We start from the raw sequence: 27,121 nt of genomic DNA on the forward strand, positions 1-27,121 counted from the left end.
CTGTATACTGAACACAGGCAGTTTAAGGAAGTTACATGCTTTCGTTTTCGCAAAACATTGCTATTACATTTGTCTTTAATATGATTCATTTTAGATTAGAAGCATAACGATTTGAGTTTGTTTTAAGTGATTTTGATCTGCCTTTTATTATCTGGGTTCTCTTGCTTGTACAAGTACAAGCAGCTGAAACCTGTCTGAGTGCATGTGTGTATGTATCTGTTCTGTTCTTGAATATAAAGCAACTATAGGGTAATGAAGGTAGCCTAACTTACAGGGTTGGACAATCAAACTGAAACCACAATAATTTATTAAATCACTGATTCTTGAGATAATTAAGGGACAAAACATGTCTCAAACTCAAAAGCCCTATTTGTGTTAAAAAGTAAAAATATCAACAGTATAAAAATACACAAAAAGTTACATTTAAAGGATATTTGTATAGGCTACTCTGGGCATTCATGGCTTTAAAAAAAAAAAAAAATTCTTTAGTATTATTTTAAAAGCACACTACATGCAATTTAAATTGTCCTCAGCATGAGGTCACAAAGTAAAACTGCCAAACAAAGTTTTTAAAAAATGCAACCAATTAAAAAATAGTACACAGCCTATTTACATTAACAAGATCTTTAAGATATCAAACAATACAAAAAGTATATCATGAATTATAGTTTTCACAAAAAATATGGCTATAAAAGTTTTGTCCTTACTTTGTGTCCTTTTTTTATGGTTTTTTAATTACAATATTACCCCACAGGTTCGGGTAAAATTCCCCACTCTGACAAAGCAATTTGCTTTATACATTTAGAGCAAAATCAGAGTACAAGTTTTTGCTTGCAAAATAACAGTAGATAAATATATTTACTAAAGGTTTAGTACACCCAAAAATGAAAATTACCCCATGGTTTACTCTTGCGATTCTTTTTTCAGACGAATAAAATTGGCGTTAGGCTATATTAAAAAAGTCCTGGTTAATCAAAGCTTTATAATGGCATTTATTTTTTAATGGCTCTGTTTTTTTGATGACCATAAAAGTGCATCTATCCATCATATAATGTGCTCCACACGGCTCCGGGGGTTAATAAAGGCCTTCTGAAGATGTGTTTGTGTAAGAAAAATATATACATATTTAAAACGTTATAAAGTAAATGATCTGGCTGCCTTCAGCGGATCACCTTCTGTATTCAATTTATGGGAAAAGTGCAGCGTAGTTAAAAATGCTTCCACTATGTCTGACGACATTGCACACCGGTTACATTCATCAGACGTAGTGTAAGCATTTTGATCATCAAGCACGGATCCTGATCCACCCCTGTGCTTCACTCTGGGGCAGCAACAGTCCAGGTGTTAAGCCATTTTGGGGTTTCTACACACCGTAACTACTACAGATATTGTAAAGATACTGATTTGCACTGTTGGCAACAATGAAACTGACATTGGAACGAGTGACCAAAGGTTTGGCAGCTCGACCATGAATAATGACTTTGTGTTTTTTGTGTAAACAGGAGTGTTGAAGTGCACATTTAAATATGCAGTGAGTTGGGCAGCAGTGCTTTTATGTTTATTGGATACAATCCAGGTTAGTACATATCCTTTTCAGACAGCTTCCTTTTGCGTTGACAGTGACTCTTGTTGGATGTGGTTCGTCCTTCATGGCGGTATGCTGACATTACCCTAAATACTGTGGACCACAATACCACAATGACTTGCTGTGCTGGTCACAGATTAGCCAGCAAGACACACACCAACAATTTCTCTGACATTGCATGCGGATTGCAATATTTTATGTACAGCTGTGCTATTTCTCCACAATTTCAACTCTGCTCTTACTGATGGAATGTAAAATCAGTGAAGATTGGCCAGGCCACACATAGGCACATATTGACCAGTGTTTCAATTTTATTGTCCAACCCCTGTAATGTACTCACTAATACATACACTGTTAGCATTTGCAACTGATTTAAAGGTGAAGTAAGTGCTATCTGGTAACCGTTGTTGATATTTCAAATAACCAAAACAAACACGCCCCTACCCCCAAAGGGTCTCGGCCCTATTTTAATAGCTCCACCCCACACATGCATACCCCAGGCAACGAATATGGCAGAATCTGTGTAACTAATCCAGGTCTAATATTCAATGAAAAAGTCACTATTATAGAGACTTTGACTGTCAGGATCTGATTTGTAATTAAATGTGTGAACTCCTCTGGGTGCCGGTCAGAGCACAGTTTTGTAAAGGATGAGGAGACAGGAAACCAGGTTTAAGTGATGTATTGATACAATATAGGTCGCAGTGGTACAGATATTTCACAGGTATTACAGGCAGTAGAGGCATTAGTCTGCAACACAAGAAATATAGTGAATAACTTTACGGTATAAGTATATACCTAAACATATAAATCTCCATGAGATATACAATCCAAATAAGGAAATTAAAATGTCACATTGTACATTATAAGCTGTACACTATCATCCAACATGATACACACTCCATATATGGATATTGCAGCACATCAATGGAAGGCTGAATGGAAGGCAGGCTTGTAAAGCTGAAACCGAGCAGAGGGTAGATCAGACATCTGAGGCACCGAAGGTTGGGACCTCCACCGACAACATTCCGGACAGGTGTGTTGAAACCGGCGAACAGCTTCACGGCCTTGCAGGATCTAATAGCTCCTCCTTATCTCAGCAAACAGCCTCTCCGACCCAGGATGATGCAGCTGGTTGTCGTGATGTTGAATGATCAGGCGAGTAACTGGATGATTCGGGTCCAGGACTACAGGATGGAGAAAAGAATCTGCGAGATCGGTTACTCTCCTCAAACGACCACCAACTCTAATCAAGACACAAGAAGGATCCATCTCAGGGGCCAAGACAACTAGACGGCCACTAGGTTTAACTGACTTCCCTGACTCAAACAGGTGATAATCTTCAGGGAAGGATTCCTGTTGGACCTGCTTGAGAACATAGGTTTCAGCTCGACTATAATCTGAAGCATTTGGGACTCTGTCCGGATCTGGGTTACCTCTAAAGTCACGGGCAGTGACATCCAGCAAGTCTAACCAGTTGGGATAATTCCATCTATCCGGGTGGCTGCAGGTGGTAGGTGAGGCAATAACTCCACAAAAGGTTGACTTTCGTAACTCAGCTAGATCCTCACCAGGCTCAGAAGAAGGAAGGACTGGCCATTCTCGAGGATCAAGGAGAAGGAAAGGGGGGCGTCGGGACCATCGGTTCGGGGTGGCAACATAGGAAAGAGATCTCCCTTTCATGAGGTCATCGGCAGGGTTATCTGCAGAACTAACATAACGACATGAGCACTGATCGGTAAGCTCCTGAATCTCTGCAATCCTATTGCCAATGAAGACTCTGTAGCGAAATGATTCTGACTTCAACCATTGAAGGACTGTAGTCAAATCTGTCCACAGTACGGTAGACTGGATGGTCATGGTCAACTCTGGCCAGCAATTTTGCAAGCTGGGCTGCGACCAGGCTCCCACAGAGCTCCAGTCTGGGGATGAATGCACTCTTTTAGGGGTTACACGAGAACGAGCGAGAAGGAAGGACAGGTAGGTCTGGCCGGCTGGGTCAACAGTACGGAGGTAAGCTACAGCTCCGTAGGCTTGCTCAGAGGCATCTGAGAAGATATGGACCTCGTGTGTAACTCCACTAATCCCAACTGTAGGGGGGACATAAGGGCGAGGAAGAGAGACACTAGGAAGACAACAAAGTTCTTCTTCCCACTGCATCCAGGAATGGAGAAGGTCAGGAGGTAGGTGAGGATCGTCCCATTCCCTCTGTTAGTTCCAAAGGCGCTTTATGATCACTTTCGCACGGGTGGTGTAAGGAAGGAGCAATCCCAATGGGTCGTACTGTGTGGCAAGGACCCTATAAATATTCCGCAAGGTAGGGGTGTCATAGATCACAGGCCGGTGCTTATAAGACAAGGTGTCAGACTGCCAATTCCAGCTCAAACCTAACATGGACTCAGAGACGTCAGTCTTCTCCTGTGTCAGCCACAGCTGCACACTGGTAGCTCGAGCGTCGGGAGGCAGGTGACTTAAGACAGCAGGTTCGTTACAAGCCCACTGCCAGATCTCGAATCCAGCTCCAGAAAGGATAGTGCGCAAGCTAACAATCAGACTCTGGGCGGCATTAGCAGTAGGTAGGCTCTGGAGGCAGTTATCAACATAGAAACACCTCTCCACAGAGAAACAGATCTCCTCATTGGTCAAGGGGTGTTGACGAGTCTGGCGCTGAAGTGCATAGATATCACAACAAGGACTTGAGGTGGTACCAAAGGGTAGGACTAACCACTCAAAAGTCTGGGGATCCTCATCCATCTGCAAGTCTCGCCATAAGAAGCAGAGTAGAGGACGATCTTCAGGCAGGATGTGAACCTGGTGGAACATCGCCTTAATATCCCCACTCACAGCTACAGGACGTTCTCGGAAACGAAGAAAACACCTATCAACGAAGCTCCAAGGGTAGGTCCGGGCAATAGGTACTGGTTAAGGCTCTGACCTCTGTACTGATGGGAACAATTGAAGACGAGACAGGACTTCCCATTGTGGCTAACCAGGTGGTGCGAAATGTACCAACACTCTGGGGTATCAGGAACAGGATCAGGGACTACACGGACTGCTCCATTCTCAAGGAGTTTACGCATCTCTGTTCGGTAGGTCTCGGCTTTCTCAGGATCCTTCAGCAGCCGTCGTTCCACGCTGAAGAGGGTAGGCAAGACTGAATCTCTCGGAGCACTCAAAACAGGCATGTCTCTACGACGAAGAAGGGGAGTGGCGAGACAATGAACACCCTCTATCTCTAGGGTCTCAGTCTTGAGGTCCAACAGCTGAAGAGCTGCCTGGTCTTCCTTGAAACGTGTAACTTTGTGACACTCATGGGAAGGAATTGTATTTAACTGCCACAATCTCTGAACATGGTGAAGGAGCTCATCTTGGACGTGAACCAAAGAGGTAAGCAGGCACTGGCGAGGAATAGAAGGGCAACCCTTAGAAGGAACAGGACCCTGTAGTGTCCATCCTAAGCGGGTACGAACAGCAACTGGTGCACCCTGGCTGCCCCATCGAACAGGCTCAGTAGGGGTTATCAGATGAGGCTGATCAGAACCAATAAGGAGCAAAGGGTACGGAGGGGAAGGTCTCTCAAATGTCGGTATTTCTGCCTTAACTGCTCCACAGGATAGGTCTGGCGCGACAAGTTAAGGCGATCAGCTGTAAAAGCATGACTGATCTGATAACTGTTCTGTGGTCAGGAGACGGGAGATATCTGAAAGGATATAGAACGACCTCTAATGACCTGAACATCGTCTCTGACGGTTCGTAACGGAAGATCCTCTGGAACCCCCTGAATGCCCAAGGCTTTAGCAGCAGTGGAGAGCAGGATCGTTCGCTCCGATCCATCATCCAGTAGGGCAAAGGTATCCAAGGTACGATCTTCATAATGCAGATGCACTGGAACCACCTTCATCATGACACGGCCACTAACAGAGGGCTTATCACAGAAGAACCTATCCGAGGAGTAACTCGTAAGGCAACTCTTCTCCACAGTAGCGGAATCCTCTGTAGAGGAAGGACTGACATTAACATTGTGAAGGGAGCGAAGATGTAAGCCATGGCAAAGACTGCAGGGTTTCTTCAAGTTGCATCGGGCAGCATGGTGGGATCTGGCACAACGCCAACAGTGATCGTGACTACGGATCCATGTCTTTACTTGATCAGTGGTAATCTGGGTGAAGGAAGCACACTGACTCAAATAATGCTCAGATGCGTCACAGAATGGACAATAGCGTTTCCCTCTGAGAGGCTTGGCTGGCTGAACTGAATCTCTACGAGGCCTGGAAGACTCAACTGGTGAAGGTGATGAGGATGAGGATGTGGCTGGGGATGTTCCAACTCCATGCAGAACAACAACGGCTCTCTTGGCAGCATGGGAGCTCTTAGACATTAACTCTGCATCATAACTGTGACACCATGTCTCATGACAAATCCAATTAGAGAGGTCGACTAGGTTAGGGGGAGACCCAGGTTGGCGAAACATATGGCGGCGAAACTCTGCTCTCTGCTCTGGGGGAAGTTTGCGCAACGTGGGAACCACAACTCAACTCCAACTCACCATCATGTCCTAAAGTTCTCAACAGACCGACTAGGGATTGGACTTGAAGAGCAAATGTCTGGAAGGCTGGGATATCACCTCTTCTAATGTCAGGACTATCGAGGACACTAGTTATCCTCCTCAAGGCTTACTGATGTGGCTGGCTGTACTTTTCACAAAGTGCCAACATAGTGTCTGTGAAGGGAGTAGGAGAATTCAAGTTAGCGTCGGCTATCATCTTAGCCTCCTCAAGCTTAAGGTGATCTATACAATCCAAATAAGGAAATTAAAATATCACATTGTACATTATAAGCTGTACACTATTATCCAACACGATACACACTCCATATATGGATATCACAGCACATCAGAATGTCACCCAAAGGTAACTTTATCATAGAGAACAAAGGCAGTGACATACATCTCAATTAAGAAGAAATAATCACATATGGAACAACATCTTTAAGCTAAACTAACAAAAACATGGGCTGCGGGCATGTTTTCACATGAAAGAATGACGCAGCTATAAATACAGATACCGATCTCAATACCGATCTCAATAACCACCAAAATAAGACAAACAGGCTTATTTGTAGGTCAATTACTAACACCTTGTGGGAACTGCTGTATCAAAGAACAACTAAACAGGAATAAAATGTCGTTTCAGCGATCAGATAACAGACAAAAGATTCAGCAGGCAACGGCAGACTCTGTCACTAGAGTGCACGTTCTGAAAGGCAATGTGATGTCAAAATAAAAGCCCTCTCTTAGAGGAGCCTTTACAACAGTCACCATCACAAAAACACAAACCGTTCTTATGAACAACTCGATAGAACACGCGCACTACAGTCCAGCTAATGACATATTACAATTATGACCAGAGAGTTATTATAGCAATCACAAAAACACAAACCCTTATCATGAACAACTCGATAGAACATGAGCCGACAGTCCAGCTAACAACATATTACAATTATGACGGGATGAGTTATATAGATCATGAAAAGAGGAAACAAACATATATTAGGAGTATAGTATCTTACCTGTCAGACACATTTTGTGAGCTGACACTTGAAACCTTGAAACAGTGAGGGGTTTTAGATGCTCCATACGGTGTGGAAGTGAACGGGTCTTTATCATCGCTGAAGTGAGCGACAATACGATTGCAAATAGACAAACAAGCGAATATGACACACGAGCATATTCAAGCAAAAGCCAGCATATATTAATTCTTTCTTGGCTAATGTCCGTCCTGTGTGACTCCTGTGTTTTGAATAATGTTGCGCACTGAGCCTCTCTTCTCACCATAGACACGCCCCTTACCTGCTGATTGGCTACAAGTTTGTTATTCCACTGGAAAAACAGTTTTGAAATAATACTTACCCCACCTTTAACAAAAAAAAATCTGCTATGTATGCTCTGTGCAGATTGTTTCTATCCTTTTCTTTTTGTTCCTGCTGAATGAAGCAAATATTGTGAGTTTGTTCCTTTTGGGTTTTTGGTTCCATTCCCTGTCACTGAAATTACATTCCGGTGAAGGATTTCATGCAGGCCTGCTACTGGACATAATCCAAACATCCTATACTGACAGCAGATGGCGCTTATGAAACATCAGAAAGATTCTTTATAGTTCAGTAACACTTTACAGTATGGCTCCATTGAATAACATTAGTTAATTAATTAACATAAACTGACAATTAACAATATTTCTAAAAGCACTTTTATTGAATTTAATGATAGACATGCTGTAGTTATAACAATGGCAGATGCAATGGCCTAAAAGTATACAATGCCATAATCTTTCCTCGATTGTCAAAATTGTAAAGGATTATTTGAATAAAATAGTCAATTACATGTCACACTATAAGTTTATATTCAGAGTTATATCACTACTGAATTAAAAATGTAAATTAGTACAATACAAACAGTACATAAAAGCGTATATTTTCCTTCACCATATAGTGCACTATGACACATTATTTTTTACATTAGCAGTAGCAAAGAAGTGAGCAATTTTGGATACAGGCTATGCTTGAGATGACAAGCAAATGTCTACTTTATGGTATTGCTTTGTTGTACACACACTGAAGGGATAACTGATACATTTCTAATTTCACATTTACAGGTATGTATTTGTATTTTGCATTTTATTTATTCCGTTTCACTTTTGTTTTTAAATATTTTTTATGAAGTTTTATTTGTTTATTTCCTTGCTCTTTTCAGGTTTCAAGTTTCTTTTTAATAAAAGTGCTTACATCATTAAAAAAAGAGAACCCCCCTTTTCGCATCCGAATGTTTTTTTCAGCTTGCCATCGTGCCTGCTGTTTGAATTCATTCTTCAGTTTGTCTTGTGCTTTTTGAAAAGCTTCATCATCCAGTTTAGCCCTCAGAGCTTCTGTTTCCTGCTTTCTCTGCTCCTCGTTCTCTTTCAAGATGTGACATTTTTCTGCCTCAATCGCTTTCTCTGTTTCAAGCATCTCATCGGTATAATGTTGCCCACCATTCCCAGTAACTATTCTGTCAATATGTTCAAACAACTGAATGACCTGTTCAGGATTTTGTTCTTTATTGTTGAACACATGGAATCTTCCACTGCAAGTTTTGAGGAAATTGAGCAGTTTTGGGCTTTTCCGCACAAATGTGTGAATGTTCTCCTCCAGTCGATCTCCATGAGTGAACAGTGCCATGGTGTATGTGGAGGATTCCTCACCAAAAATGTGTGTTTGAATGATTTTAACAGCTTCTGCCTCTTCATCTGTGAATCTGCCCAGCTGAATCACCACTAAGAAGACATGTGGACCAGGAGCAGAGAGTAAAATACAATGCTTAATTCTGCTGACCACCTCATCTATGGTTAGGCTGGTGTCAAACAGACCCGGGGTGTCAATAACTAACACATTTCTTTCATTAATTGTTGCATTATTTTTTTCACATTGCTTAGTCACAGAGGAGGACGATGTCTCAGATTTAAAAACCTCTTTTCCCAGGATGGTGTTGCCTGTTGCACTTCTTCCTGCTCCTGTCATTCCAACCAAAAGAATCCGAAGCGGTTCACCTGCATGATTAATAAAAAATACTTTTAATTTAGTCATCATATACTCTGTTTTTCATCATAAAGGTATAAATAAAAGTATGTATTATGTCTCTCAATATTTTTAGATCTTTATTTTAAAAACACACCGTACCTAAATTACTCCGATTGTGATTTTGTTGATTTTGTTTATCATGTATCTGAAAGTGAAGAAGATAATATTATACATGGTTTCACATATATCACATTATATTAGCTTTCAGCATTTAATTTGCCTATATGTGCAAGATAATACATTTTTCCCTCCTGTTTCCTCACGGAGTAGGGAATATCTGCCAAAGTTCACTTCCCTTGACAGGAAAAGCTTGCAACAAGCACAGACTCCCATTCACCCATATTAAACGTTTCAGTTATAATGGTATATCTGTATAATAATATTAATCAAATACCTACATGTATATAATACACCCATGTAGTTATGTAAAATATATATGTGACCCTGGACAACAAAACCAGTCAGTCACATGGATATTTGGCCAACACAACATTGTATGGGACAAAATTATCGATTTTCCTTTTATGACAAAAATCATTAGGATATTAGGTAAAGATCATGCTCAATGAAGATATTTTGTAACTTTCCTATAGTGTATATTAGACTTAGTAGAAGTAGTAGTAATATGCATTGCTAAGGAGGACTTCATTTGGACAACTTTAAAGGCGATTTTCTCATTTCGATTTTTTTTGCACACTCAGCCCTTACGAAATATATCACTTGAAATATATTATAATATATTGTAAATACATGGAATAATATATTGATGGTATTTTACAATATATTATATATTCCTGTAATATATTGCAAAATATACAAATGATTGCCGCTTTCATATATTACAATATATATGAGAATATAAATATTAAATTCCATATATATGAATATATTGCCTAATGTATTACATGATATTTTCCAATATACTGCAATATATTTTTGTTTCGTTAGGGAGATTCCATTGCCAAATAATATCCTATCCTAACAAATCATGCAACAATGGAAAGCTTAATGGCTTAATGTATTACGTTTCATAATACATACCTGAATCGTATATATGAGGATAGATAGTATAGCAAATACAAATAGCAAGGAGTGGAACAAAGTTAAGCATCTTGACATATTTGATTGTTGTCCATTAGAACGCTCATTGTTGTCCATTTCTATTGAGAAAGAAAAATCAAAACAGTTTAAAAATAAAAATGAGTACAAATCTGAATAATTTTTCAAACAAAAGCAACACTTTTAAAGCGGATTACAAAGCACTCAAATTATTTCTTTAATTAGTATTTCACTTAGTCTATTTCAGTTTTTTTTTACTTGTATTACTATTTTGTGCCCGTAGGCAAAAGCACAAGCTTTAGATATTTTAATATTTCTAGCATACATTCTCTCTCTCTCTCTCTCTCTCTCTCTCTCTCTCTCTCTCTCTCTCTCTCTCTCTCTCTCTCTCTCTCTCTCTCTCTCTCTCTCACCATTCATTTTGGAAGCAAGGTCCAGGTTCCAACTGCTAAGCTGCGTTGTTCTGTGTTAGAAGAGTTTCGTTTTCTCTGTCTTTATAAACATTAAAGAACCATACACCTGCTAGACTTGTTTTTATTCGTGGATCACGTGTCACATCCTACTCCACCCAGCTCTCTGTCTCCATTGAACGCTCTGCTCAGTCTCCCTGGACTAACTATTCCTTTACACCTGCATCTACCAGCTGCATACCCGCATCTCTCAAACACACATTGGCGGTGTCTGAAAACCTTTAGCACAGCCACACAAGGGATAGATTATTTATATTGTATGTATTGTGATTCATTATAATGACGGGATATAGGGGTAAATGGTTTCACGGCCACCATAAAATGTTATTGCCGCCCAACGGTTCCCCCACACTGGAATAGAGTACAGTCAATCTGATGATTCCTATGTGCATTGGATCATCAGAGTACTGTCAATTACTGTCAAAAACGTTGTGTTTGGAACTCTCAACAACACCATTAGGGTAGATCAAAGAGTGCGGCTCTTTGTATGAAGTGGAAAACAGATATTTCCGAGGATGAAATAGTGAGTGGTGTGCTGAATAACATCAGCGAAGACGGTTGAAAAGCTGGTAAAGGTGGATTCCATGGTGGAAAAGGACTGTATGTGATGAAAGACTACTGGAAATAGGTTGATAGTTATAACAGTAAAGAAAAGATTGATAAGAAACAACTGGAGCATAGTACTTTGAAACACCTGGCTGGATTGAACATAGCACAACATCACTCAGTGACATCCATCTTGATGATTCCTGTAACATAAAGAATAAATAGGTAAAAGTAGTTGCTGACACAGGAAGTTAATTTACTCTGATTCAAGAAAGTCTGTGGAGATCCTTAGGAGGAGAAGTGTTGTGGTGCTCTGCTGGACATCCACAATGGTTCATATTGGCTGATGGACAAGTTCATCAAGCAATTGATAAAAATAAAATAAAAATACCAAACCAGACTCATTGGAAATACGTGACTCTGCCCACATTTTTGCAACACCCAAAATATGTACCTCCAGGTACGTTTACCTGGCCTTTTTGGGTGAAACGTCCACCGGAGGCGCTAAGTGGTAATATTTTTTCTCCATTCCCAGACTGATCTCATGAAATGGTGTATGTATGACACGCCAATTCGTATGCCATTTTGGCGTGCTATCAAGATGCATAATCGCTTTTTAGCGTGTTTATCAACAGCGTTACATTGTATCCCCCTACACTGCCCCTACCCCTAAACCTACCCATCACACACACACGCACGCACACACACTGCCCCTAAACCTTTACATTTTCAAAAAAACAATTTAGTATGTTTATAAATCCATTTACCTTGTGGACACACACATATTCATTTTGAAACCATTTTGAACACGTAATTCAATCCCTTCTCTAAACCTACCCATTTGTGTATAAAAAATAGGATATAACAGGCAGATACAACTGCATGCATAATTTATTCAGAAAGTACCAATAACCCAAGTGTTCCGAGGCCAAACGATTGATTTGTGTAAAGAAAATCCCCAAAAGCTATCAGTAGCGTTGAGTCCATCCGTTAGATTAATAATACATTTCAAATATTGCCGCCGGAAGAAACGTCAGGTCAGCTTTGACAGCATTGGCTATCGTGTGTCTCGTGGCCAGTTGCGTCATTACGTCAGCTTTGATTGTAAAATGCCATTGGCTCTCGTGTGTCTCGTGACAGATCGCGTCATTTGCCGTGTATATCATTTGAATTAGAAATATGAATGAACGAGTGCGTGTGTGTTCTGTTCGCAAAGGAGCACGATCATTATTTCAACGACTAAAACATTAAGATCAACTCGGCTCTTCACATGAAGATATCGTATGACTTCAGAAGACTTGGAATGCAACATGAGTTAATACTTTTATACAGTTTTTTGGTCAGTTTTTGCAATAAATGCCTGTGACTGTACATTTATTTGCCTGTCACTGTTATGTGTTTTATATTGTTGAGAGTGGGTAGGTTTAGGGTAGGAGTGGAGTTAGTTGCTCCAAAATATAAAATTAGGCTATAAATATTCATTCTGTGAGATCAGGTTGGCAGAATCAAATGGCGCAGACATACACGCGGAGATGATGGTTTTATATTTTATATTTAAAAATATTACCACTTAGTGGATGTTTCACCCAAAAAGTGCAGGTAAACGTGCCTGGCGGTACATATTTTGGGTGTTGCAAAAATGTAGGCAGAGTCACGTATTTCCAGTGAGCATGGGTTGAAAAATACCTTTGTTTATAACTGGCATAATCAAGTATGTCAATTTACCACATCCATTATGAAAGATGTTAATCTGGCTTTCCCCTTGATAACAGGACTGGACTTTTTGAGATCTGCAGGAGCGATATTTAGCCCCGTTTCCACCACAGGAACTTTACCCAGGAACCAGGAACTTTGGGTGGTACTCTGTGTGTTTAGACCGCAGGAACCAGGGTCTAAAATGAAGTTCCGGGTAAATATTTCCCCCTCCAAACGGCCCTGCTCGCGAGGTAGTACTTTTTCAAAGTTCAGGAACTTTCGAGGGCGGGACTTGGGCGCTGAACATGCTGATTGGTTGAGTTGAGGCAGCATTTTATTTCAACTCGGCATTTTTAAAAGTCTTTTGCGAGGTTCGGTCTACGTTCAGTAATAATCAGTCTTACACGCCGCGCTCATGTTGACAAGAGAGGAAAGTAAATTTTTCTGAGGGGTTAACTTTTTATTTCGTAAGTTATGAAGATAATGTTGGAGTAATGACACGGCGTATATTGCCACAGGCAGTTTTTACTTTAACTGCGCCTGACAGAAGATTATTTTTTTTCTCAGATGATTATTTAAACAAATAAATAGCTTATAATATAATACTGTATTAGTGGTGGCCGCTAAGAGTTGCTATGGCTTCAGTTAACACATAGCTGCTGGAGAAAACAGCATTGACATTTTTGATGTGGCAGACAAACTGCCTATGTGACAAAATGATTGCGATTGAAAGTCATCACATGTAAACACCAGATCGGTTTAGATAACGTCTCATGTAAACAGTTCACTAAATCTTTCAATCGGTACACACAAAAATGATTACTGTCCGGGCTGTCATTTTTGGAAAAAAATCTAATTCGAACGGAATTAAAATATCAAGCAATGCATTCGAATATATTCAATTATCTACAACGCCGTCATCTCCAGCAGCTGGAATGTGTTTACGGATGCCATAGCAACTCTCAACGGCCACCAGGACTTTACGGTTTTATAAAAGCTATTCATTTGTTGTAAAGTGTAATAATCATCTCAGAAAAAAATAAATTCTAATGTCAGGCGCAGTTGAAGTAGTTAATGATTATTTGCTTACATAGGCGTAGGGACAGTGTCATTATGCCAACATTATCTTCATAACTTCTTATGAAATAAAAAGTTTATCCCTCAGAAAAATGTAATTTCGTCATGCTTGGTGCATGAGCGCGACGTGTGCTCTTCAGTGGTGAAGGCGCGCTGTGTAACATCACATAAGGACGCACACAAAAGTAATCCGGTCAGGTCATTTTGGTGAAATGTTTCGTTTGATCGATTCATGAAAAGGTTTATACACCCATCCCAAAACGATTACAATTTCATTCAGTTTGGGCATTTTTATTACGATTGATCAGGTGTTTATATGGAGCATTTTCCTTCAGATTGGACTTTTAAACTGATTACAGTGCTCCATGTAAACGCACCGACAGTAAAAAAAAATTGCGCTACATGGCACTTTAAAAACCGGATAGTTTATTTATAGTTCGATTACGGATATTTCACGTCATCTTCGAATGCATATCGAAAAGTGACAGCCCTTTTCCGTCACTGGCTTGGAGGAACAGTCGCGTGCAGTCCTACATCACCGGACTAATTTGCCTAATCTTCTCGGAACTTTATCGCGGTCGAAACGCAGACAGCTGCAGGTCTGGGGGGGGAGAAAAGTTCCTGTAAAAAAGTTCCTGGTACAAATTGTTCCGGGTAATTTTGGTGGAAACAGGGCTTTAGAGGCTGGCCAAAACAGGTATGGGCTGAAAACGGATGAGGGTTATGATTACTGTTCCTTCTTACCCAACCAGATTGCTCTGGTGACTTCTTCCATCTCTGCTGATGAAACCCTTAATCCAGTGGTCTCTACAAACCTTTATTATACCTTACCTCCTTCTTGGGAACTAAATTCAACCCCATGATATCTGAAGAGGCTTCAGTAATGGACTCAGATGAAGCTGAGGAACTGCAGAAGTTGATGACTTGGCCTCGGACGACTGCAATGGAGAAACATAAAATTGTGTTATCTGACACAATGCCAATTTAATCACGAGCCTATCGTGTATCTGCCTGCAAGAAACAGATCATTTAAGATCATGTAGACCAAATGTTCAAAGATAATATCACTGAACCTGCTTTCTCTCATTGGGCCTCATCTGTTGTTTTGGTCCCAAAAGCTGATAGTTCGTACTGTTTCTGTGGAAAATAAATAGTCCGGAAATAACCATTTCCGGATGCTTATCTAATGCCGATAATTTATGACATCCATGAGTCCTTGGAAGGTGGTCCCAGTCCCAGTCCCACCTGGTTCACTACCTTATATCTGCAGTCTGGATTTTGGCAGGTAGAGATGGAGGAATAGAGTAAAGCTAATATTACAACCAAAAAGCTTTTTCAATTCCGGGCTTCGAAATGCATTCGCCATTTTCCAGGGATTGATGGAAAAGGTACTATCAGAGCTGAGAGGACAATTCTGTTTAGTGTACATTGATTATATATTATCTACTCAAAGTCACTGGAAGAACACATCAATCATCTTAATATAATTCTCCAAAGACTCACCCAGGCCAAGCTTACCCTCAACATGAAGAAATGTAATTTCTTCAAAAGACAACTAAAATTCCTGGGACACATCATCTCTAAAGGAGTAGAGGTTGACTGTGAAAGCCAGAAGGCATTTCTGGGTATCCTTCTCCTACCGACCTTGAAACACTACAACGGTTTCTCGGACTTGCAGGTTGGTACCATAAATTCATTCCACACTTTGCAGAACTTAAAAGCCTAAAGAAAAGGGGTGTAAAATGGGACTGGACACCTACATGCCAGGCCAGTTTTGATAACCTTAAGGACTCTCTTCAGAATTCACCTGTGTTGACCCAATCTGATATCACAAAATCATTCCAGGTACATACGGATGCCAGCGATGTGGGCCTAGGGGCCATTCTCTAGGCGTTTCTCAATGTCAAGGAAGGATCCTCGGAAGCCAGAATTCTAAGGATGCTACGTCATCGACATCGGACGAAGGACTGTTCCAATGTCAAGGATCCTCGTAATTCAACTAAGGACTGAGTCCTTCGTTCGAAAAATATGTCATATACAGGAAAGGATGCATATGAGTAGCCTTCGCGCTCTTCGCGTTCTCAAATCACCCACAATCCTATGCGCGCAGCTTTGCTATCTTCAGATGTTCCTGGAGTCGGACTCGGAGCGTGAACGGGGCAAATATGCTTGTATCAGGGTTTGTAGATGGGAAGGAAGGAGGCGGGAGCCGGCAAACGTTCAACAACTTTATAATAGCCCCCTCACGGGCGACTCACTGCCCGCACACACATAATAAAACATAAACAATCCATAACATAAAGTCCAGGCCTAGTCCTCTCTTGTCTTCCATGCTCCTCCAATTATACTCCCGTCACTGCCGTGAGCCGAGACCGGTGTGGCGATCAGCTGCCGCTCATTATCACTCCACCGGCCCGCTCTCACGGTCCCTCACCTCGCTGCTTGCCACAATGCTTTTATTTACGTTACCAAACATTTGTTATAACCGTAGTAAATATAAGTAAAGTTTAACGTTTAAATACCGGTACAAATTACTGTATTGATATTTAAAAAAATACAAATAACGTTACACATAACGTTATTGATGGCCAACGGACCTTTTCACTGACGTAATGACGCAATGACGTGCACTTGCTAGCCTGTTCCATTTATGTGCTCTCCGAATGCTAAAGAGGAGCCTCGCCTAGCCTCTGAAGGAAGTGACTTGGAAGGATCCGTCCTTCCAAGGAAGCATCCTTGACATTGAGAAACACCTTCTGTCAGCTAACTCTTAGGCATGCAGACTGCTTCTACAAACATTTGTGAAAGAATGGGTCGCTCTCAGGAGCTCAGCTAAGTAATGCTTGGTACCATGATAGATTGCTACCTGCAATAAGTCAATTTCATGAAATTTCATTTGCATAGAGTGAATAGTGCGAGCTTCATGGAATGGGTTTACATGGCCAAGCAGCTGCATCCAAGCCTTACATCACCAAGTGTAATGCAAAGCGTCGGACGCAGTGGTGTAAAGCACACCGTCACTGGACTCTAGAGCAGTGGAGACATGTTTTCTGGAGTGACAAATCACTCTGGCAATCCGATGGACGAGTCTGGAGTTTGGCGGCTCTCAGGAGAACGGTACTTGCCTGATTGCATTGTGCCAAGTGTAAAGTCTGGCAGAGGGGGGATTATGGTGCGAGGTTGTTTTTTTTAGGGGTTGCACTTGGCCCCTTAGTTCCAGTGAAAGGAACTCTTAATGCTTCAGCATACTAAGACATTTTGGACAATTTCATGCTCCCAAATTTGTGAGAACAGTTTGTGAATGGACACTTCCTGATCCAACATGACTTTAGCCTGATGTCGTCATACCCAATTCTAGTCAGAATATAAGTCTGATACTGCCCCATTGGGCTGTAATAATGAGGCGTGTTTCAACCGAACTAGGAAAGACCTCAATTGGATAGACCTACAACCAATCAAAGCAACGGAGAGATGCATAATGTTAATTGTCAGATGTCAACAGAACTCAACTGCACTGTGTTGCCAAGTCTGCGGTGTTCCCGTGGGTTGTTTTCCATGTTCGCGGGTTGAAGTGAAGCGACCTCAATTATGTGATATTTAGACCCAGTAATGTGAATTTTAGCAGGCACCCTGCCAAAATAACATTTTACACCCCAAACGCCATTTTTTTTCTTCCAGAGAACCCCCTGAGAAGCTATTGTTTTGGGCAAGTAGTTGGTGGGTTTTGTTGTAAAAACTTGGCAACCCTGTCTGCACGCACACTGGAATAAACGATATTTGCCAGTGTTGTAAAAAACGAGTTTAAGGATAAACAGAGTACTTACCAACATGGTGATTTCTGAGAGAAATAGTTTTAGTTTAGGATTAGAAACAATTCAACCAAACACATTTGATGTGGATGGTTATATTACTGTTTATCATCTGTCCATCATCCTCTAAAGCACGCCCTGACAATTTCATTGGTCCTAACAGTTTCTGTTCGTCCATAATTAATCAAGTACAGACCGAACGGGGCTGAGTTCAGCTGGCATCTTGGCTAACATGACTGCACACCAGCACACAAAGCAAGGTCTATAAAGACATGGATGAGTGAGTTTGGTGTGGAGGAAGTCCTGATCTCAACCCAATAGAACACCTCTGGGATGAATTAGAGTGGAGACTGCAAGCCAGGCCTTCTCGTCCAACATCAGTGCCTGACCTCACAAAATGCGCTTATAGAAGAATGGTCAGGAATTCCTATAAATACACTCCAAACACTAAACATTACGGAACACTTTCCCAAAAGAGTTGCTGCAAAGGGTGGACCAACTCCAATTAAAACTTACGGATTAAGAATGGGATGTTATTAAAGTTCATGTGCATGTAAAGGCCGGTGTCCCAAAACCTTTAGCAATATAGTGTGTATACATATAAAAAAAGTGCTTCAGTGTCTGTTGGCACAGTAAAATAAAGAATGTTATGTGTTCCTAACCAGTGTGTGGCTATAATTACCACCAGAAATATGTACTTTCGGCAAATATTTATAATTTAAAATAAATTATTTCCATTTTAGATGTAAAAGTGGAAGATAAAACACAACTTTGGGGTGGAGCTCACCAGTTATGCTTGAGTTGCCTTCTCTGAAGTCTCTGTTTACTCTAACTTTGCCTACCATTGTCTGATGGAGACAAAAAAAAATCCTGCTGAAAACAGGGTCAATGGCATGGAGAATTAAGGTGTGTTCGACATTGGCTGTGGCTGGACCGGTCAGCGAGAGATGTGCAGTCAGGTAAGAGCTGAAAACGAAGACATGTACAGTGATGCTCTCACTGTGTTTGCATACTTTTCTGTGTTTAACATCTGTTTGTGCAAGAATAATAATACATTTTATTGTTTTAGTTGCATCTCTTAAGCGCACTCGCATTGCACTTTTCCTTGGTTCTGTAAGGGAGAGTTTTGTTTAGGCCTATAGATTTTGCCAGCCAGCCCTCTTTTCATATATTGAACCACTAACTTGGTAAATGTATTTGTTTTTTCACCACACACACACATGAATAAAAGTAATTCAGTTAAACGTTTTAGGACTATTGCAGTAAATTAAATACAGAAATTATATTATCATGCAGGGGGAAATTTCAGAGTTCACAAACAGGCAAAAATCTGTTTTGCCTTCACTTTTTGCATTCTTCAGACTTTAGCTTTCCTTCTTGTATTTTGCATTCTCTCAATTCATATAATAAATAAAACATGCCATTTTGGTCAAATTATATTTTAATATTTCTTGAAGGGAAACATTCTGGGGACTACATTTTAAACATTCTTTGCATTATAATATAATAGTAATAGCAAAACATAAGTTCAAGAGATTTATACTTTATAAATATACAATCTCACAATGCATATTCTCACATACATAAACAGGAGAGATCTCAAGAAGCTAGGCAACTCATATGATTCATTTATAAACAAGTTTATAACAGACACGTTTATCAAACATTTTACATTTCACTTTTTTCCATACTTTCATATTACACTTTCATTTGCTCTGTCACCAGAATGTAAAGTTTAGAGATGTGCTTTAGTTGTATTTATTAATAACTTTGTAAAACTAACTTTAAATATAAACTACAAATGGTGAGGCTTTATATACATCTGTACTTTAAGTTTTTCTGTAACAACATGTGGTTTTCATGTGGGTCATTTAGGTGATCAAAAAAAGAATTTGCTTAATGCTTGAAACACCATTCTAACCACATTGATTATGAATGGAAGGTCAATCTCTGCTTGGTATCTTGCCTGCTGGTCATAATCATTGTTTAACTTTTTTACTGCTTTTTCATAGGCCTCGTCCTCAAGTTGAGCCCTCAGAGCTTGGATCTCTTTCAGTCTCTGCTCTTCTGTCTCCTTCAGGATACGTTGTTTCTCTTTCTCAATCGCTCTCTCTACCCTTTCAAGCATCTCACTGGTGTAATATTGCCCACCATTTCCAGTGACCATTTTATCAATCTGATCCAGCAACTGAATGACCTGTTCAGGATTTTGTTCTTTATTGTTGAACACATGGTATCGTCCATTGCAAGTTTGGATGAAACTGTGCAGTTTTGAGCTTTCCCGCACAAATGTGTGAATGTTCTTACCCTCCAGTCGATCTCCATGAGTGAACAGTACCATGGTGTATGCAGAGGATTCCTCACCAAAAACTGCTTGAATGATTTTAACAGCTTCTGCCTCTTCATCTGTGAATCTGCCCAGCTGAATCACCACTAAGAAGACATGTGGACCAGGAGCAGAGAGTGGAATACACAGTTTAATTCTGTTGACCACCTCATCTATGGTTAGGCTGGTGTCAAACAGACCAGGAGAGTCGATGACAGATATTTTTCTGCCATTTAATACTGCATGAAACTTTTCACACTGTCCTGTGACAGAGGAGGATGATATCTCAGATTTAAAAAGCTTTTGTCCCAGGATGGTGTTGCCTGCTGCACTTTTCCCCACCCCTGTTTTTCCAACCAGAAGAATCCGGAGCGGTTCGCCTGCATGAACTATACATTAAAAAGAATTATATAATTTATATCAATTCTTGTTAATATATTTCAATTTACAAATATTTATTTAAAAGAACAATAGAATACACCTATGTTAAACATTTTAAATACTATTCATCATCTTGACAAAGCTTATTTTGTAATATATTTATGTATATAAAAAATATAATAAATACCATACCTATATCATCAAAATCTTGTTTTTGTTGTTTGAAGATCTAGAAGTAATGTATACAATATTATACCTTTTATGACATTTGGCCACATGTACACAGTGTAGGGGAAAAAAATTCTTTAAACAAATTCATTAAAATTAATGTGTTACAATATTGCATTACTCCCTAAAAAGATTGCTAATTGCATTACTTAGTTACTTTTTATGTTACTTTTGCATTACATGTTCTCACCTGGGCTGGGCTTGCTTGCTTGTTTTTTAATTTAACATTTTTTAATTTTAAATTTAAATCTATTTTTGGCAAAGGTAAAGGCACGTTCACACCATAAGTGAGTAATAGTAGGCCTCAGGCAGAAGGAAATGCACAGTAACATCAGTACAATAGAGCTCAAACTAATCACTCAGCTCACTTCTGATTTCTCTCAACATGGGGACAGGAGAGGTCTCAGTCAATAAACAGGAAAACAAAGTAACTTGCATTACTTATTTGAAAAAGTAACTCATGGTATTATATTGTACATTTAAAAGTAATGTGTTACTTTATTTATTACTTGAAAAAGAGATCTGAGCTGATTACTTAAATCCTTACTTGTTTGTGTGTTGTTACCCCCAACACTGCTTATACATTTAAAAAAGATAATCAGCTTAGAGTAAAAATGGACAAAATATACATATAAGTATACCTGATTCCCTATTGCAAAGGCTACAACAATTATAGAAACCACCAGTGCTGTGGAGAAAGATGAGGTCCAAGACCGTAAGGTTGTCATTGTTGACGGTCCAGGAGAAATTTGCTGCACAGCTATAAAGAAAGTCATGAAAAAATATACATTCTTATTATCCTAATATACATTTGAAAAATAAAAATGAAAATATGACATTTTCATCATTATTATTTGTATGGTAAATCAGGAACAAGGCTATTCTACAGTGAATGGGTGGGGACATGTTCGGTTTATTTTGTTCTGTCGTGCCCACAAGATTGTCATGCTAACATTCCATGTGAAGTAGTGCAGGTATGACGTCACTTTGTAGGCCAACTGGCACTTAGCGTCACACTGGTTCCCTCGACAATAACCAAAAAGGATTTTCCCATAAGCTTTTTGATTTTTGCAAAAAAACAAGCTCTGTGATCAGCAAAAGTTTATGATATTTAGACGTTTTGTCCATCAAGATAATTATCACGCAGATGAACACAACTTTATTAATTTTGAAGTCTTAATGCAGTCCGTCACCGTCAACGTCACCATCACTAAGCTTCTGAATTTAAACTTTTCCAAGAAAGTTTAAGTTAGGCTAGTTTATAAGAGCACATTAATACGCATAATGAATTTTTAAATGCGGGCTGAGGTTACTTGTACAGCGTGATGGCTTTTAATGTCCCCGACCGCCTCTAGTCCCGTTTAGCCACTTGTTAGCAACCGCCTTTTTCAAGACAGCTTTTCATGACAGCTTCATAAAATCACGAGTGGGGATGTAATACTGATGTATTTTATGTTGTACAATAAAATGGTAAAGTATCTTAAGCTTAAACCACAGACCTTATTTCAGCCATTTAACCTAAAATCCATTCAAAAAACCCATTGACTTTGAGACGATGAAACTGAAAGTGCTAAAATGCTAACATCCTTCCACGTTTTGGCCTAAAAATTGACATCACCTGCACCACTCTAAAAATCTCTCACTACATTCATACCCTGTTGTTATGACAGTAGGCTCGAGATAAAAACACGTAACGTTCTAATCGGAGCTGTTTATGTTTATGAGTTAGGTGTTTCTATGGTGATAGTGACCATCTAATTTTGTGCCATTATCCAATTGTCAAGAAGCAAACAATCCTTGGGTTAGATAACAATGTAAGTAAGCATTGACACAGTTGAGAGAAGCATACAGGTTTCTATGACCTCCTTTACAATCAATAATAAGAATTCAGAAATGTAACTGAAATAGATTGTAAAATTCACCTGTATGGCTATCATTTATTGCAGATTTATTATATTTTAACGTACTAACATTCTTCTGTAGTTCTAGGATATATCTTTTGTAGAAAGGTTTGTTTTTCAGGGAAGAAAGGAGGTGGGAACTGGTGAATGTTTAACACTTTAATATATTAATAAACAGCGGAAGCCCCTCGCAGACGACTGCGGGGTCCTTCATGGTCCTCTCTCGTCCTACACAAAATGTAAAGATTTTCTTCAGAGATCTGTTCATTAATTTTAATTTTAAGTTTAAATTTATTTTTCTTAAATTATGAAATAATATTCCTTTCACCATGTTCTATCATTCCTTCTAGAAGAAAAATTTTGAAAGAAGATTTATTTATTAATTATTTTCCCCTTTTGATGGCCATATTACAGATCTTGAAATTTGGTATATTCCCAATGTTTGCCATATATGAAGAGTTTCGCCAGCTTCTGTGTTTACAAGTAGCACGCAAGCGCAACTCTGCCATCATTGTTAAGCCCCGCCCACTGGCTCTATACACGATGTGATTGGCCTGACCAGAGTTTGTTTTTTACAGCTCAGACGTGTATTGAGAGCACTAGCCTGCGTCTCAATCAGCTCCCTAGTTCCGTAGTCAGGGCACTGACTGATGGGCTGACTCCCTGATCAGTGCCCTGACTACTGTACTAGGGAGCTGATTGACACTCACCCGTAGACTACACTCGCAGCAGATTAGATTTGCTGCCGCTAGGGTGCGTCTAGATTTCTAGGCTAGAAGAGTTTATCACCCAAAGGTGTATTGTTTAATTTTCAATAATTTGGAATATTGATTGATTCCATAATATTAAAGTAACCTTGGGTCTGGCTTATCAGGCTAAAAGTAACCATATTATGATCAGAAAATATGGGTTTTATTTTGGTTTCTTCCACACTGTCTAGTAGCTAACTCATTTAAAATTTGCCTTCATTTATAATGAATCTTAGATAAATCTTTGTTATTGCGTGTGAACTGGATTGAACTGGACCCTCCTGCAGTCACATTGGAACTATAACAAAGCAAATTAATTACTCCATAACATTTAGGCTACCCTGTCCAGCTTTTTAAAGAAAAAATTGGTTCAGATTTTGACACTAAATAGCTATTCCTTTTGTCAGAATGACACTCAAACTCCTCTTCATTTGTTTTGGTCATGCAATTACAGTCCCTGACAAAAGTCTTGTCGCTTATCTATTTTCTAGAAATACCTGATATTAACCTGACTTTTAATTAATCAATTGGTATTAGAAATAGCTCATATGAAAAGCTAAAACCCTCCCAAATGATGTTTAATGCACTGAAATAAATAATTTTCACAGAAAAAATATTTATCATTTAATCAAGACAGAAAGGTCAAATTTTGGCAAGACAAAAGTTTTGTCGCCTATACAGAAATTGAACAAATTTACTGCAAATACAAAAATATGTCAGCAAATTAAGTTGTGGCACTGTGAGATCTAAATTTAATATCTTGTATGACTTCCATGAGCTTGAAGGACAGCATCCATGCGGTTTGGCAAGGATTCATACAATTTATTGATGAAGTCATCAGGAATAGCTAAGAAAGCAGTCTTGCATGCCTCCCAGAGTTCATCAATATTCTTTGGTTTCGTCTTCCATGCGTCCTCTTTCATCCTACCCCACATATGCTCAATGATGTTCATGTCTGGTGACTGGGCTGGCCAATCCTGGAGCATCTTGATCTTCTTCGCCTGAGGAACTTTGATGTGGAGATGGAAGTATGCGATGGAGCACCGTCATGCTGCAGAATTTGGCCTCTTTTATGGTTGGGAATAAGAGGTAGCTAAGAGATCTTGGTATTTTAGACTATTGATGTTGCCTTCCACCCTGCAGATCTCTCGCACACCCCCATACTGGATGTAACCCCAGACCATGATTTTTCCGTCACCAAACTTCACTGTTTTCCGGGTGAATCTCGGATCCATTCAGGCTTCAGTAGGTCTCCTGCAATATTTGCGGCGACTGTGGTGTAATTCAACTGATGATTCATCTGAAAATCCACCTTCTGCCACTTTTCCAGCGTCCATCCTTTTAGCAGGCTGTGGGCCTTGGCAAATGCCACACAGTTTTTTCAATTGTATTTTGTTTAGTGCTGGCTTCTGGGCACTGATTCGACCATGGAGGCCACTTCGAGACAGAATCCGACAAACTGTTCTGGTTGACACAGGGACTTCAGGTGACCAGGTCTCGTGGAGCTCTGCTGCAGTAAAAAATGGGCTGGCCTTGGATTTTCGAGCCAACAAACGGTCCTCTCGAGCAGTTGTCTTGCGGGGTCTGCCTGACCTGGGCTCGTCAAAAACGTCTCCAGTCTCTTCAAATCTTTTTTTTATCCTCTGTACTTGACGCTGAGACACATTGAAGGTGTCTGCCACATCAGCAGTGGATCTGGTCTTTAGCCTCTTGATAATCAAAACTTTAGTCTCAGGGTGAATCTTAGGCATGTTTGCAGAGGTCTAGTTGCAGTTGATGTGAAGGTCTAGTGTACTGGGGTTCTTTTTATACACACTTGAGACCTAATTGACCCATTATTAGTCTCAGGGGAAGCTCATATGACAAGGTGACAACACTTATGTCTTTGCAAAAATTGACTCAATGGGCTTTACCAAGCTGTGAATATTAGAATTCTTTGTGAAAGTTTAGTTTTTCACTGAAACATTATCACAAAAGCTGGTGGGATTAAAATGAGCCATTTCTTGTAAAAATATCTTGATTAGAAATATATTTCAGCAGCACTTTAGGTCAATTTTTACACAAGCGACAAGACTTTTGTCAGGGACTGTATATTTTTCAGCTCTGGGGTGCGTTTCTCAAAACCATAGTTGCTAAAGTTAGGAACTTTGTTGGTTGCAATGCAATTTCCCATTGCCAAACAACTAAGTTGCTAACAGGTTAACAACTATGGTTTTGAGAAACGCACCCCTGAAAAGAATATGTAGTTTGTTTATCTTACAAGGTTTTTCAATGAATCCCAAATCCATTATTTTTGTTATTGTTTTTTTAAAGCGGTTATAATAAACCTAATATATTTTCGATGTTTTATATTCATAAATGAAGTGTTCAAATTGTTAACAGATTTTTGTAGTATTATGAAAAGAGATAAAATATTATTTACTTAATTTCACTCTCACTTAACAAAAAAACTAGGCCTATCAGAACATCAAATTTGCATGGCCTACAAACTTTTTACTGTATTCATTGTGTAATTGTTTTGTAATTTGTGCAATGGCCTCTTCTTTCCTTTTCTACTTTTTAAGTTACTGTTGGTTTTTGCTTGCTTTTTATTTGATTGGTGTTGTTATTAATTATGATCTAATTGTGTTGTAGCCTACCAAATTGAATGACACAAACCAGCCTATGTTATGCTGCCCTCACGTGCCCTCAAGTCACACGACAACAGAAGTGGAAAGTAGGTTTCCGAAAATACGTGAACGCCGCCAAAGTCCACACTACAAGCGCTCTACTAATTTGTAGTGGCCACGACAATTGAACCGAACATAAGTTAAAATCGAATGCACCTTCAATGCTAGTATTCTTAAAATTGGCCTATCTTGTATTTATTACACTTTGCTATTGCTTTAAATCAAGCTTTATGTCTATCTACCCTAAACAGATGCTGCATAGGCTATAATTAAGGTTTATACATGTAGTATTCCATTCATCAATACTTGTGCTGACAGTTGTTAAGTTTTAAATGATTATTAAAAAGCAAACTCAAACTATATGCAAAAGCTGCAGCCCTTTCGCTTGGGCAACTCAGTCTCTTAGTAATATCGAACACTTCTCAAAAATCATGCAAAACACTCGATTCTCATTCTACTTTAATCAGCCGATTTATATGATTCGTTTTCTAATATTAAGTTTGATAAAATGTTAAACATTTCTTATTAATGAATGCAAAAATTAAATAGACTTACGTCTAAATGAAGAGCACATCATGTGAGCATAGATGGGTTTCGTTTTTCTTTTCTGTTAGGACTGTCACTGCTGGAAAGGTTATCTGGCGTAGACGGCCATCTACAGGAGACAAGACGCCACTGGAAGAGTCAAGCAGCTGCTCAATGCAAACTAACGGGTGGAGCTTGCAATGGGTGGAGCTTTAGTAACACCCTAAAATCAGAGCCATGGAGAATATTGCCATAATCATATCTAGAAGAAGTATAATATTTAAACCAGTTTTCATAATGCAAAGACTTACAGTGTACAATACAACGATTATTCCAAATACAACTCTAGTGAGGACTAAAGTTATTAGAAAATGCTTATTTCCAACTCGAGGACTTTGCTAATGAAAGACAGATAATCTAAAAAGTAACGACAACTCAAAATTTCAACACACACTTTCTCTAACACTGAAGACGAGACTGAACATTTTCT

General features: G+C 39.4%; 2 protein-coding genes across 2 annotated transcripts; both read right to left on the reverse strand.

Annotated features, from left to right (window-relative positions):
- Positions 1-7,853: 7,853 nt before the first annotated feature.
- Positions 7,854-10,737, reverse strand: LOC137073112 (GTPase IMAP family member 7-like). The gene is made up of 4 exons (XM_067441288.1): positions 10,669-10,737; positions 10,238-10,356; positions 9,296-9,341; positions 7,854-9,165 (listed from the first exon to the last, which is right to left on the reverse strand). The coding sequence occupies exons 1-4, from the start codon at positions 10,673-10,675 to the stop codon at positions 8,330-8,332; spliced, it is 1,008 nt and encodes a 335-aa protein (XP_067297389.1). The 5' UTR covers positions 10,676-10,737; the 3' UTR covers positions 7,854-8,329.
- Positions 10,738-19,286: 8,549 nt separating this feature from the next.
- On the reverse strand, positions 19,287-26,749 carry LOC137073964 (GTPase IMAP family member 7-like). The gene is made up of 4 exons (XM_067442673.1): positions 26,662-26,749; positions 21,429-21,547; positions 20,752-20,788; positions 19,287-20,567 (listed from the first exon to the last, which is right to left on the reverse strand). The coding sequence occupies exons 1-4, from the start codon at positions 26,681-26,683 to the stop codon at positions 19,732-19,734; spliced, it is 1,014 nt and encodes a 337-aa protein (XP_067298774.1). The 5' UTR covers positions 26,684-26,749; the 3' UTR covers positions 19,287-19,731.
- Positions 26,750-27,121: the final 372 nt, after the last annotated feature.

Source organism: Pseudorasbora parva, chromosome 4 (assembly GCF_024679245.1).
Source record: "Pseudorasbora parva isolate DD20220531a chromosome 4, ASM2467924v1, whole genome shotgun sequence".
Classification (NCBI taxonomy): Eukaryota; Metazoa; Chordata; class Actinopteri; order Cypriniformes; family Gobionidae; genus Pseudorasbora; species Pseudorasbora parva.

Bases quoted from the DNA above. Each gene is read 5' to 3' on its own strand.
- LOC137073964 (XM_067442673.1), bottom strand. From the start codon at position 26,683: ATGATGTGCTCTTCATTTAGAC. The intron at 20,789-21,428 runs GTATACTTATAT...CATTACTTCTAG, and splicing joins CCTTTGCAATAGGGAATCAG to ATCTTCAAACAACAAAAACA. The intron at 20,568-20,751 runs GTATGGTATTTA...TTTAATGTATAG, and splicing joins ACAAGATTTTGATGATATAG to TTCATGCAGGCGAACCGCTC.
- LOC137073112 (XM_067441288.1), bottom strand. The intron at 9,342-10,237 runs GTATGTATTATG...CTTCACTTTCAG, and splicing joins TCCTCATATATACGATTCAG to ATACATGATAAACAAAATCA. The intron at 9,166-9,295 runs GTACGGTGTGTT...TTAATCATGCAG, and splicing joins TCACAATCGGAGTAATTTAG to GTGAACCGCTTCGGATTCTT.